The 12,401-nt window shown below is 46.8% G+C and overlaps 1 protein-coding gene across 3 annotated transcripts; it reads right to left on the reverse strand.

Annotated features, from left to right (window-relative positions):
- Nucleotides 1-8: 8 nt before the first annotated feature.
- On the reverse strand, nt 9-12,400 carry LOC1277680 (phosphopentomutase). Of its 3 annotated transcripts, none has more exons than XM_061656253.1 (8): nt 12,263-12,400; nt 5,393-5,772; nt 5,017-5,279; nt 4,161-4,406; nt 2,165-2,575; nt 1,868-2,073; nt 1,040-1,586; nt 9-875 (listed from the first exon to the last, which is right to left on the reverse strand). In XM_061656253.1, exons 2-8 carry the CDS (start codon nt 5,456-5,458, stop codon nt 773-775), a joined length of 1,842 nt encoding a protein of 613 aa, XP_061512237.1. In that variant the 5' UTR covers nt 5,459-5,772; nt 12,263-12,400; the 3' UTR covers nt 9-772. The 3 variants fall into 3 exon arrangements, with proteins under 3 accessions (XP_061512237.1, XP_061512238.1, XP_061512236.1); XM_061656254.1 differs by lacking the exon at nt 12,263-12,400 and adding an exon at nt 5,888-6,859; XM_061656252.1 differs by lacking the exon at nt 12,263-12,400 and having other exon boundaries at nt 5,393-5,854.
- Between the last annotated feature and the right edge of the window lies 1 nt (nt 12,401).

Genomic DNA, 12,401 nt, shown 5'->3' on the forward strand with positions numbered 1-12,401 from the left:
CACGCGGCTCCGTTTTATACAGCGTTATGATGCTGTGTGCTTTATTTTCTTTATTTATTTTTTTTTTCAACGATTTGTGGCACACCTCACAAACACACTCTACAGTTTACAAATATGATTCTTATTGGATTGAGATGTTACTGCTTTTCTCATTCGGGGTTGATCCCGGTTTATAAAACCCTGCCGCCGGTTATGGTCATTTTTCTTTCCTGTCGCGTGTTAGTTATTAGAACGCATAAATAAATATTAACACATTTATAAGAGCGCATTTAAATGTAGTTCGTCAACGTTTCTCAGAAGTAGACATTGATGTTGGGCTACAAACAACATAAATATGTGTTTTATAATTCCTTACTAGTTCCATCACTTCACTAAGGAACAGTTAAGTCACGAAGTGTGTGATAGCTGTGTGTGAGTGTTGTGTCTTATAGAAAGATTCAGTTATGATTTTCCTTACAGAAGGAAGCTAATGGAGTTAATAATTGTCAATTAATGCATGCCTCGGTGAGCTTTTCTCCGTCTGTCTCTGTTCTTTTCCTCCTCAATTTGAGATTACAGCCAGCTGTACGATCTTCGTTGTTGTTGTGGTTGCATATTCACGTACACTTTCGCAATGTACGTGATGCGATCTGTGTAACCAGTGGTCAAGGAATGGTTCAGCATTGTAGTAACACAGACCGTCGGGATCAGTTAGTGCGAGCTGTGTCAAGTCAAGATACGCTTCCAGAGCCGAGTAGCGTACCATAGCCATGGTTAGATTGTTCGCACTCGTTTAATCCGAGCGCGGGGTGAGATTGTTTTCCTTCGGCTGCAGCAGCTCCTCCACGATGCAGTCCACCATCTCGCGTAGCGTTGCCTTGGAACCGTTCCAGTCACTAAAATATTAGAAAAATCACATTACAATCCTTGAAGCACCCTGTGCCGTATGTACACCGCTGCTCGAAAACTGCTCGAATCGCCCTCGACCTGAGCTTTCCAGCATCGGTTGCATGCCAGCGCAGCAGCTTGCAAGCAATACTACCGAACCGTTCAAACTTACCGTTGCCCCGGCTGTGCACACATTTCGGCGTAATACTTAATTTTCGGCTCGGTACCGCTCGTACGCAGCGTAACGACGGCACCATTTTCGAACGAGAACGTTATCATCTGCGAGCTCTTGCTCGTCGGCAGCACCGCACGGCCATCCGGTTGGGAAGAATCGTACCCGGTGGTCAGATCCCGTACGTCCGCTATCTTAAACCGACCGGCACCGACCGTCTGGGGGTAGTTTTCATCCTGTTGCGCGTCGCCGGCCGGGCCCATGTTGCGGATACGCTTGAAGATACGCTCCATCACCGGTGGCTCGTAGCAGAAGTGATACGAAGCGAGTGTACAGTGAAAGCCGTAGATGTCGTACAGTTCGTTCAGCTTGTCGGCAAGCGATTGGTTCGAGGTGGCACGCAGATAGCACGCCATCGTCGCCAGATGGCAGGCCGCACTGACGCCATCCTTGTCCAGTACGGTGGGCGAAAACATGAAACCGATCGCTTCCTCGAACGCAAACAGTATCGTTTTTCCCTGGGCAAGCAGTTCCACCGATTTATTACCTACAAAAGAGCAAAAAGAGGGCATGAATAAGCGTTTTAGTCAGCAGAGCGCACTTAATTGACTAATGGAGAGCGAGAACGTACTTGCGATGCTAATAGAATTAGTTTAAAACTACAATCCCCATGCGAAGGAACGCGCGCGATGCAGAAATATATCTTGCACGATTATCTTTCATTAATCGTTCCCCAGATCAAGCAAGCGTAATCTAATTAAACACTCAAGCTTGCTACACTAGCTCCGAATCGAACAAAGACACAAAGAGGCACGGAGCCATTCTTACCCATCCACTTGAAGCCGGTCAGCGTTTCGATAAAGTTCAGTCCATCAACGTTCGCAATCGAGCGGCACATCTTGCTGCTGACCGTGCTCGCAATTAGATAGCAATCGGACAGACTCCGGTCCGGGTACTGCTCCCGGTAGCATCGTATAGCCCACCAGCCCAGCAGTGCGCCCAGCTCATTGCCACTGAAAACACGCCATTCACCTCTGTGGAATCCCGAAAAAAACAGACAAGAAAGAGAACATTACAATAAGAAACAGTTACACTCCCTTCTTCTTCTTCTTCTCTCCTACTTACTTGGCATCCTTTTCAGCACAAGCCAACCGGTCCGCGTCCGGATCGTTAGCCAGTATCACGTCGCATCCGGTTTCGTTAGCGAGCTGCATCGACAGCACCAGGCTCGATTTGCCCTCCTCCGGGTTGGGGAACTTTACCGTCCGAAACTCGGGATCGGGATCGCGCTGCTCCGGCACCGCTACGACTGCCGGCAGCCGGGCACACTCGAACGCTTTCACCACGAACGGGTAGCCGACGCCGTGCATGGCCGAGTAGACGAAGCGCAGCGGGCTGGCTGCGTTGTAGTCCCGGATGAAGGGTTGCGGTACGTTCGCCTGCAGCTTGCGGAAGTACAGCTCCACCATCTGGTCGTACGGATCGTTAAGTTTGTCGGACAGCAGCAGCTCCAGGTTCCAGGACGATTCGAGCGGTCTGGCGCGGGTGGGAGAAGAGCTTTCGTTAGCTTGTTGCAATCATTTGGGGGTGTAGTTTACAGTTCGAGTGGCGCTTTTGAGGGTAGCCAGAAAGCAAGAGCACTTTTATTACTTTCTGTTTGACTTCTGATACAACGCAGACCATACAAAGAGTGGATGAACAGTCCTTAAAGAACGGAGTTTATGCTTTCTTGAAAATTACAAATTAAAAGGACCACTTTCGCCATCTCGCCGAATGGAAAACAATCAATCCTCCTTTAGAATTGTGCTTTTCGTGAAAGGGGTCACCACACAACACACAAACCATCACAAGATAGAGTTCGTACGACATTTACTTTCCTTCGCTGTGGTGGGTTAGATGGGCTTGTCACCACAGAGATACTAGTAGAGCTCATGGCTGCATTCCTCATCATCCAACATCTTCGTTAGATGGAAAAGCTTGCGGCCAACTTTCACAGACATAACTTTCTTGCCGTTGGCCATTCCGGATAGAAACCGACACCTTCCAAACAAACGCGTTGCTTCCGAGAGCGACATTACTAACGCTCAGCCAACAACCTTGCTAAACACGAAGCAAACAAGGTCCAAACGACACCTTCCTGTCATGCTGTTTGCATACTTACAGGCGAAAACTATTTCAAACGCAATCCGCATCACAAGCTTTTATCAAACGTGTGACACTCTCTCTTTCATTTTCAGCAGCGTTTGTCACCTTGGAACAGACAGCCTTCCCTGGGACCAGAGAGAGAGAGAGCAGAGCATTTCAAAACTAATTTCCAAAGTGCTGAAAATCCCATTCTACAATTAATTCCTCCGGTTTTACAGCATCTCGGCGAGCGGCGGCTGAAAGCCACAGGAAATTTACGCTTCGTTTGATCTACGGCGAACGTCGCCATCGCAAAGAGGTGACCACCCCGTTTGCTTCCTCCTCTTCCTTTTTGCCATGGTGGGCTGCCACCACCATCAACGTTCGTGGTGGGCCTGCCCTGGCAGAACGTTGTCAAAGCTGATCCTTTTTTGTACTCGTAGGATCAGGATACGGAAGGCAAGCAGAGTCAGAAAAGGTGGCTGGCTGTTCTTTGGATAGCGTCAACAAAATGCAAAAAAGGGAAGAAATGGTTCATTTCAAGCCGTGCCGTAAGTTACTTTCGTCCTTTTTGACGCTTCTCACCAGCAATGGAATGGAAGGTAAAAGCAGCACCGGCAGCAGCTGGTAAAAGTTACAACGTACTCTACACCATGGCAAAGGCAATGGTAGTGGTTGTTGAATGTGCTTTTACTGCCGGGCCGGTTAATGGTTTTGCACCGAAAGCACCGAGAGCGAGAGAGAGCGGGTATTACGTTTGCATTTCAATTAAAGTATTAACTTTAATTCGGGGCTATGATTTACGTCCACAAACCAGGCACACCGAAAGCGATCTCTCCATTCCCTTCCGTCCCTACTCTCTCCGTAATAGATCTGTTTTTCTGTGTTACAAGTACCACTTAATAAATCATCATTTTAAATAGTTTACCCTTTCTCACATTTAGTGGTGGCACTCAAAAAAGGGGCGAAAGGTTGGTATCATCATCCAGTTACTTACTCCAAATTCTCCATAATTGATGTTTGTATGTTTTTGTCGTGCGGTGGTATGATCTGCGCACTGTTCGTCCAGTACACCTTGTAGCCGTTGTCTTCCTTCGGGTTGTGGGACGCCGTCACCATGATGCCGGCCAGACACTTGAGCTCGAGCACGGCGAACGGCACGAACGGTGTCGCGACCGTGCGGCTGTACAGCCAGACCGGAATGTTTTCGTGCAGAAAGACGCAAGCACTTAGCTCAGCGAATCTAGAATCGGGACATAGAATATAACGTTTACGGAAGGTTAGTTTTAGTTTGTGGTAAGGCCGTAATGGGGAGACACTTTTAAACAGCTAACCAAATACAAGTGACAACTTATTATGTTTAATTATTTGCTGCAGCTTCTTTTGCTTCTGAGTGAAGTCGTCGGCTTGCATGGATAGGTAAACGGGTTCTTGTTCAATAAGAAGCAGCTAGCAAATTATTAAACACACGTGGCTTTGCAGCTCGTTCTAGAACAGTCTCTGACGCCAACATAACTCTGCCAATTTCCCAGCACAAAATGAGTAACGAATCGGTCTAGTCACAATGCTCAAGAGGACATTCACCGAGGACATAAAGGATGCATGCTTCAGTGGGCTAATTTTCCAGAGTTAGCTCACAAAGCCGTCTCTACTAGTTCATTTGTTCGGTTGCTAGCACGTTTGATGTTACTAGTGGAACGATGGTAGAAGCACAACGTCCTCCTCGTCGTCGTCGTCTTGTTCACTGATCTACTTGCAGGAACTTCCAGGAAACGTCTAAAATCCACCATCCTTTCCAAATCCTCCTAAACACACACTAACACACACTCGCACACACTAGTTCACTTCCGTACCTTTTGCTGTTGTATCGCCCGTCGTACCCCAGCACCACGCCCCGCAAACGGTCCTCCGCCGACGGGTAGCACTGCAACAAGTACTTGGCCAATCCTTGCGCCGACTGTATGACCACCAGATCGTTCATCGCATTAAACCCGGCCTGCATCACGCCGCGCAGCCCGGCCGTGCCGAAGGTGAGCCGCTGCAGCAACCGGTCCCCGAGCACCTTCCACTCACTGCGCCGTGCCAGCTCGCGTACCTCCTCCAAAGTCTTTTCATTCTGTGTGTGTGGGGGGTAAAAAAGGGACAGCAATTGTTGGTTGTTCAGTTTAAAAAAAATCAGTGAAAATCCAAATCCAGGCTGGAGATTGCACTGCTATCTGCTTCACTTACCTTATCCCAGCGCAACCATTCGGCTATTCGTTGGTTCAGCTCAGCGGAACCCGAATCAAACTCCATCCTTTTGTTCACGGGCGAAAAGCGAGCGAGGTGGAAGAAGCGACAGTGCGGTTTCGCCGCGTTCACAGCAAGTTTGATATGCCGATGGATTATGGTCCCCGGGTGTTTGCTCGTTCACGTCCGCTTCGTGAATCGTGCGATGGCACTCTGTGTGCAGTCAGGCGATGGTTAATCCCACACGAATTTCGGGCTCGGTCTGACCAACGGCAGCAGCAGCACCAGTGTCGCTCGGGTATGGTGTATGTGTGCCTGTGCTTGTTGAACACGCGGGGACGCGCGATGCTACTCACGATTAGAGCCGTGTTTTTGCGGAACTGAAAATAAATAACGTCAAGTTAAACACATCGGAACAGATTAGAAATTGTGTCCGTCTTTGGATCGTCGCTGTCAGCGTGTGGCGGTGGGCAATAAATTTGAAACGATGCTCACTCTGTTCCTCTCCCTCTCTCTCTCTCTTATCAATAGTACGTTCGTTTACGCTCACAGATTGCAAATAACGATGAGCCGCCCGCGATCGCGATGGAAACGTTTATGGGATGACACAGGCTGGCTTCGAGCATAAAACAATTTTGGGCGGTGTGTGTGTCTTACTGCCTGGACACAATTGATATAGACACTTCGTCCCGGCACAGTTGTATAAACCGGCGGCAATCCCGTGTTTTTTTTTTGTTGTTGCTCCGCTTAAGCGCGATAATGCGCTTATCAAATTTGCGCCTCAATCGTCGGTATTATGTCGACACACCGTCCCCTGGGGCGCCCGCTTTTGGAACGGTGGGATGAACGCGCATCACCTTCAAGAAGGCCGTCGAACGCGACGGGCAGCATAACGATTAATCATACCAACTGGCCACGATTCAATGTCAAGAGCGGCCACGATAGGGCCACCGGTTCATACGAGGTCGTTACGGCGACTTCAATATGGTACACAATGGTTATACACAATCGTTTACAACTAACGTTCAATGACTTGTTCAATTGAATGCATTTTTCCTATGCAACTTGTGCAATTTACACCCCAAACAAGTGCAATTCCTCGCGTGCAAATGAAGCACTTTTCAAGCATCTGTAAATGCGGGGAACTCTTTTTTCCTCAAACATGCACAGCCAAGGATGGTGAAGTTGGATTTGAAATTTAAATTGCATTTTTTCCCTCACAGCTGCTTTCCAGTTGCCCAGCCCAGCCAGCTGAGCCAATCGCTTGTTCGCGAAAAAAACGCCGGCACTATAAAAGGAAGGTACAACTTTTCTCCCGCTGTACAGTAAACTAATTTCAACTATCGACTAGTACGGAGAAACTGCAGCTTACGAACTGGTAATCATGAGATTCTGCTGCGTCGCACTCATCGGGCTGTTGTTGTGCTCTGTGCAGAGCGTCACAGCCAACGGTGAGTGGGGGGGTGCGGGTGATAGAGACGTTGCTGCGGGGAAAACTCATATCTAATAGAACAAACCCTGTTGCGTCCGTTACAGATCCAGTCGATGCACTGGGTGCTTGCAGTGGTAATTTGTTTGGTCTGCTTATGACACGACTTCAGCAGATGGTCGAGGACTTTACAGCGTGCCGCCAGGAAGCGACTGCCAACGATCCTCAACACGATTGCAGCGATAGTATACAGCGTGCAAAGGTTGATCTGCAGCAGCAGTTGGTTAATTACAGTTACTGTACTAAGAATATACAATAATTGAAAGCGTTGCTGTTGGTCTATTAAAACCATGGTGCAATAAATGATTATGATTATGATATATATTACTTTAAATTTCATTATTTTCTTTGCGGACCGATGCTATCGAAAATCGTGATATAATAATCAGGATGGCACTATGATTACACCTATTTACCGAACAATATTACATCGTTGTAGAAATTTCTTCCTATATTCACTTCTGCATGCTATATCCACTCGGCTGGGGGCGGTATCGTGGTACAGCCGTCAACTCGAACGACTCAATAACATGCCCGTCATGGGTTCAAGCCCAGAATGGATCATCCCCCCGTAGCAAGGATTGACTATCCGGCTACGTGTTAATGAATTAAGTCTCGAAAGCCTGTATAGGCTGGCATGTCCGCGTAGGACGTTACCCCAAATAGAAGAAGAGGATGTTATATCCACTCAGCAATTCGGTTTTGAAAGATCGAGCATAATATTTTAAATATCTGGAAATGTACTGGGTCTCTATCGTGCAATTTTCTTCGATTGATGTAGCTAATTCCAGGTACTTAATTGAAGTAATCCATCGTACACGTGTTTTCCCACGGGATTTTGGGCGAAAATGCTACAAAATCATGTCTACTCAAAACCATACATAGTGCAACATGCTTCATACATAATATAACAAACGTGTACCTTAACGAAACCCTCTTAGCCCCATTCGAAAGGAAGATGCTCAGAAGGATACTTGGCCCCGCATGTGTGGAAGGACAATGGAGGAGCCGCTACAATGACGAGCTATACGAGATGTACGGCGACCTCACTTTCGAGCTGCGTATCAAGCTCGCCAGGCTCCGGTGGGCTGGCCATGTTGTACGCATGGAAACGGACGACCCAGCCCATAAAGTCTATTTAGGCCGACCACAAGGACAGAGGAGGCGTGGCAGGCCCAAATTGAGGTGGCAAGATGGCGTGGAGGTGTCCGCCATCAAAGCCAAAACTAACTGGCAGACGAAGGCGCGAGACCGTGAGCGGTTTCGGACACTCCTGAGGCAAAGCGGTTGTAGCGCAGGATAAGTAAGTAAGTAAGTACCTTTACACATAAACTTAAAACAAACTTGATTACCTAAAGTCTTGCAACGAATGCCCTTTCAAAAGAGCCAATTTACATCCACAAACCGCATTTCATTAAAAACCATATTTCATTATACTATTTACATTGCACTGGCCAAGCGACAAGCGTGCATGACGCACAGGTGGCAATCGAGTAAAAACAAGCAGAAATAAGTGACAAATTAATTTCAGATTAAAAATACATTTGTTCTGTGTGCCCAGCTGTACAGTCTTTTACTTTCATGTTGCGCAAAACTCTGTGTAAAGCACGTATAAAATGAATGGCACTACTTTCCATCGGCCAGCACTTAGCCGACAGCGACCGGGAAAAGAAACTCATCAACACAACCAGAAGTGTCTCTAATCATGAGATTCTTGTCCGTCTTGACTGTTGGACTGTTGGTTTGGGTCGGAGTGTTTGCAACCGTAAACGCGGAAGGTATATTTCACAAATAAGGATATAATGCTTTCACAGTTAAATAAATAAAATTCCCGGTTTTTACTTTTAGACCCCCGTACCGAGCTGATAGGTTGCGGCAGTGTTTTGTTTCACCTGGCAGCGAATCGGCTGTCCCTTCAGCTTGAAGAATTTGCTGTCTGTAAGCGGTCAAACCCTGGCTACGATTGCAGCGACAGTATTCACCGGGCAATTAGTGACCTTCAGCAGGGGCTGTTTGACCTCAACCACTGTACAAAGGATATTCGCTAGCAATCCTTAAAAGTAAACCTTTTTGCCATGTACTTAGTAGGAACACGTGTAAAATTTGCCCTCAGAAAAGGTGTGAAAAAATAAAAATAAATACTACAACGCACTTTTCAAAACGTCAATTAGCTTCTACGGAGCGCGCGGCTAAAGATCCGCCGCCGAGCGCCCACATCAATCAACCAGCAAACGCTCATTAATTTCTTTTCAATTACTACTGCTGCTGCTGCCAATTATTTCTCATCGTCACCATTGGCCGGGGGATGGCGTCTTGTACGGTGTAAAACACGACCCACCGCTCATGTTTTCACGGCTCGTCGTTTTGTGCTCGTTCTCCTCCGCCTTCCACACGGTTTCAAAATTACTTCTGTTCTGCTCGAGCGTAGGAAGGATGAACGAGAAGAGCTGATCAATTAATCAGACAGGCCCGACTGGGTAGATGGGCTTGGGCTGGGCTTGGGCCCCATTTATCATAACATTTTCCACCCGGACAGCTTTTTGAAGTGAAGAGGGCCTCCTCTGCCAACACAAACACACATAGAAGGCTGCAAGACAAATAGAAAAAAGGTCCACAAAAAGGACGTAATGTAAAAAAGACAGTCTTCGTGAAGCAGGGTACCGCTTTGTTTCGCACTAAACCCTCAACAAAATGCAGCCAAGCGCTTTCGTTTGCATTCATTAGCAAACGTCCCAGCAACGTCCTAAAGTCCCAAAGTTGATGACGGCACACCGACAGACACAGGATGGTTCCTTTTTAAAGGTCAGCTCGCCACTGCCTTAACAGCTTTCGGTTTCATTCGTACTCGTCCTCCTCCCTCCCCCCGGAAAAAGCTTGACTTTAGAAAGATGACAAAGCGCTACTGTTATGTACACGGAGCGTACGGCCCACTCGAGATTGGGAAAAGATGGAGCGAATTTAAGAGATTAAATCATGCCTCCTTCGTGGCCGTAGGTCGTGATTTCAGTCCCAACGGATTTTGGCAATGCGCGCTGCCGACGGTTGATAAAATGCTAAATTGGCAAGAAAATTCAAAACACAAGCACAAGCGACTCGGGAAAGGTTAAGTCAAAGTAAATAAAAATCGCTTCTCTTTACTTTGTCTGTTTACAGAGCAAAGCAGAGTTCCTGAGGTAGATAAGAAGAGAAAAAGTTTTCTTCCTGGCGAAAATACTGTGATTCTGAAGAAAGACATGACTGGCTTTCTATCAGAGTAAATAGATGGCTGTGTGAGCCGTTTGAATTTATTCAAATAAGTCAATAGATCGAAATTGATTTGAGCTTTAGCTCAATTACAACCCACAAACAACAGCGCTCCTTTCAGTGTGTTTTTGGGCAATTTAATACACGTTTTCCCGTGAGACTACCAAACTCAAGACATTACTTATCTCTTTCATCTTCAACCACGATGCCTACGGGCATCGACCAGAGATCCATTTGAAGAAGATACTTTTGCTATAACGACCCTGCTCTATTATTCATGCAAGAACCACCTCTTTCCTGAGCAACGACGAAGTAACGACAAAAAAAGTAGCCTAAACACTTGTACCGTTTGACTAGGCTCTTGACTGGGCTAACAATTTGATAAGGGAGACAGCAAAATTTGACAGCAAGAAACAAGTGAATACAGACGCATGTTTTGTGGGAAGAACGTTCATTCCGTTACATGTACTGTTGTTATCAAGCCGAACATTGTGATAAGCATCCATTTATGGTAGAAGTAAAAAGGACAACAGACAAAACAGCCGATCAACATCATGCAAATGGGCTACAATGTACGCCATTCCCAGAACGATAAGCCGAACACTTTTATTCTGATACAGCCGGTCAACTTTTAAAGGTGACGTTTACCGACCCTAAAAGGTTAGCTTCGTGGGAAACACATACACGCACACACAACAAACTCCCCTTTAGAAAAGACACACTGCGAAAACGACTTGGTGCGATCTAATTCCCTTATTCCCTTACGGCTTATTTTCACCGTCCCGATATTGCGCTCCGTCGAAGTGTGGAAGTATTCTAGGAGAGAAGGTACAAGCATTTATTTAACCAACAAAAAAGACGTTTGAGCAGCATTGTGGCCGTTGCAAAAGTAGGTCGAAAATAAGATATGCGAAACAAAGCTACAAGACGAAAAAGAACACTTGATACGATTTCAATTGGAAGTTCTGAGAAGTACGTGAACGATTTCATTCCGTACGCCTTGGTGTGATGATCCTGCTGTGCGGTAGCAGTGCTTGAATTCGAATTCAAATTCCAATCAATACTTGATACCGTTCCAGGTGGCACAAGGTGAAGTTTTGGCGTGTCGGTGCAAATAAAAATGGATATTGGGCACTAAAGGTAGGATCAAATGATGATTTAACACCCTGAATAGAGGAAGCACACTTCAAGGTTGATCGATCAAAAGAGAAAAGAGAGAAACAAGCAAACATACCGGGTAAAAGGTTGCAAAAATAAACCAACATCTTCAGTCGGCCCACTATTATTAGGCTTGTGACAGTTTAGCTCTGCCGGCGATAACATTACCACCTTTGGGGCCGGAAAATTAATGATCAATTTGCGTGATACCATTACCACAAACTTGCCTTTGTCATTCACTGTTGCTTTGTATCATCATCAACGGCAAGGATCAACTGGGATGGAAGAAAAAGTTAAAGTCCTAAATAAAGAACCCGGTGGTCCCGGACAGTCATCGTCATAAATCACAAATCCTCCATGTCGTCCATCCAGCCCCAGTTCCAGCTGCTGGGAGGGCGGTAATGGGGCCAAATCCTTGCGACGTGACATGGGACCATTGCTACCGTTCTGCGGCCAGAAAAAAACAATGCGTAGAGGAAGAGGTGGCAGGGAAAAATGGCAACCAATAATACCAAACACACAAAGAGACCTCGGCTCACGGTGCCATGTTTTTGCTACCCAACAAAGCAACCACCTCTACTAGTAGGTGTTTGTTGGGCCACGCTAATCTCCTCACACTATCACCGTATCCCGTGTCACTAATGCGTACGTTTTGTTGAATGTTTTGTTTACCCAACGGCCGTACCACCACCACACACACATACAAAACACCCTCGGGGTGAAACGATTCGCTCGGTCTTTCGCGACCACACTAACACGCACACACATTCCCGTTTCTGTATTGTATACAGTAACGGCTGTCACCCGAATATGCGTAGTGTGCTGTCTGCTGTTTCAGCTGGTATCCGGTTTTGACAGATGGCCCCAGCAACCAGAACTTTGGGTTCTTAGTGGACATCCCCTGTCCATTTGCATCATTGCAGCGATGCCACGATTTCCACGTGTACTATGGCTACGAATGCATATGTGCGGCCCATTACCTTTCCGGGTTTCAAGTTCACGCGATCACCTAAACTGCGAACCACCGAACAGAGGAAGGCACGTTGAACTGATCACGCGGTACGAAAATGGTGCGGCCGCGCTCGGGCAACGAAAACAATTTGGCCTAATCTACACCCG

Source organism: Anopheles gambiae, chromosome 3, assembly GCF_943734735.2.
Source record: "Anopheles gambiae chromosome 3, idAnoGambNW_F1_1, whole genome shotgun sequence".
Taxonomy (NCBI): Eukaryota; Metazoa; Arthropoda; class Insecta; order Diptera; family Culicidae; genus Anopheles; species Anopheles gambiae.

Excerpts from the sequence above, each read along its gene's own strand:
- LOC1277680 (XM_061656253.1), bottom strand. The coding sequence starts at position 5,458 with ATGGAGTTTGATTCGGGTTCCGCTGAGCTGAACCAACGAATAGCCGAA. Across the intron at positions 4,407-5,016 it reads GGGCGATACAACAGCAAAAG|ATTCGCTGAGCTAAGTGCTT; the intron begins GTACGGAAGTGA and ends TCCCGATTCTAG. Across the intron at positions 876-1,039 it reads TGTGCACAGCCGGGGCAACG|TGACTGGAACGGTTCCAAGG; the intron begins GTAAGTTTGAAC and ends CTAATATTTTAG.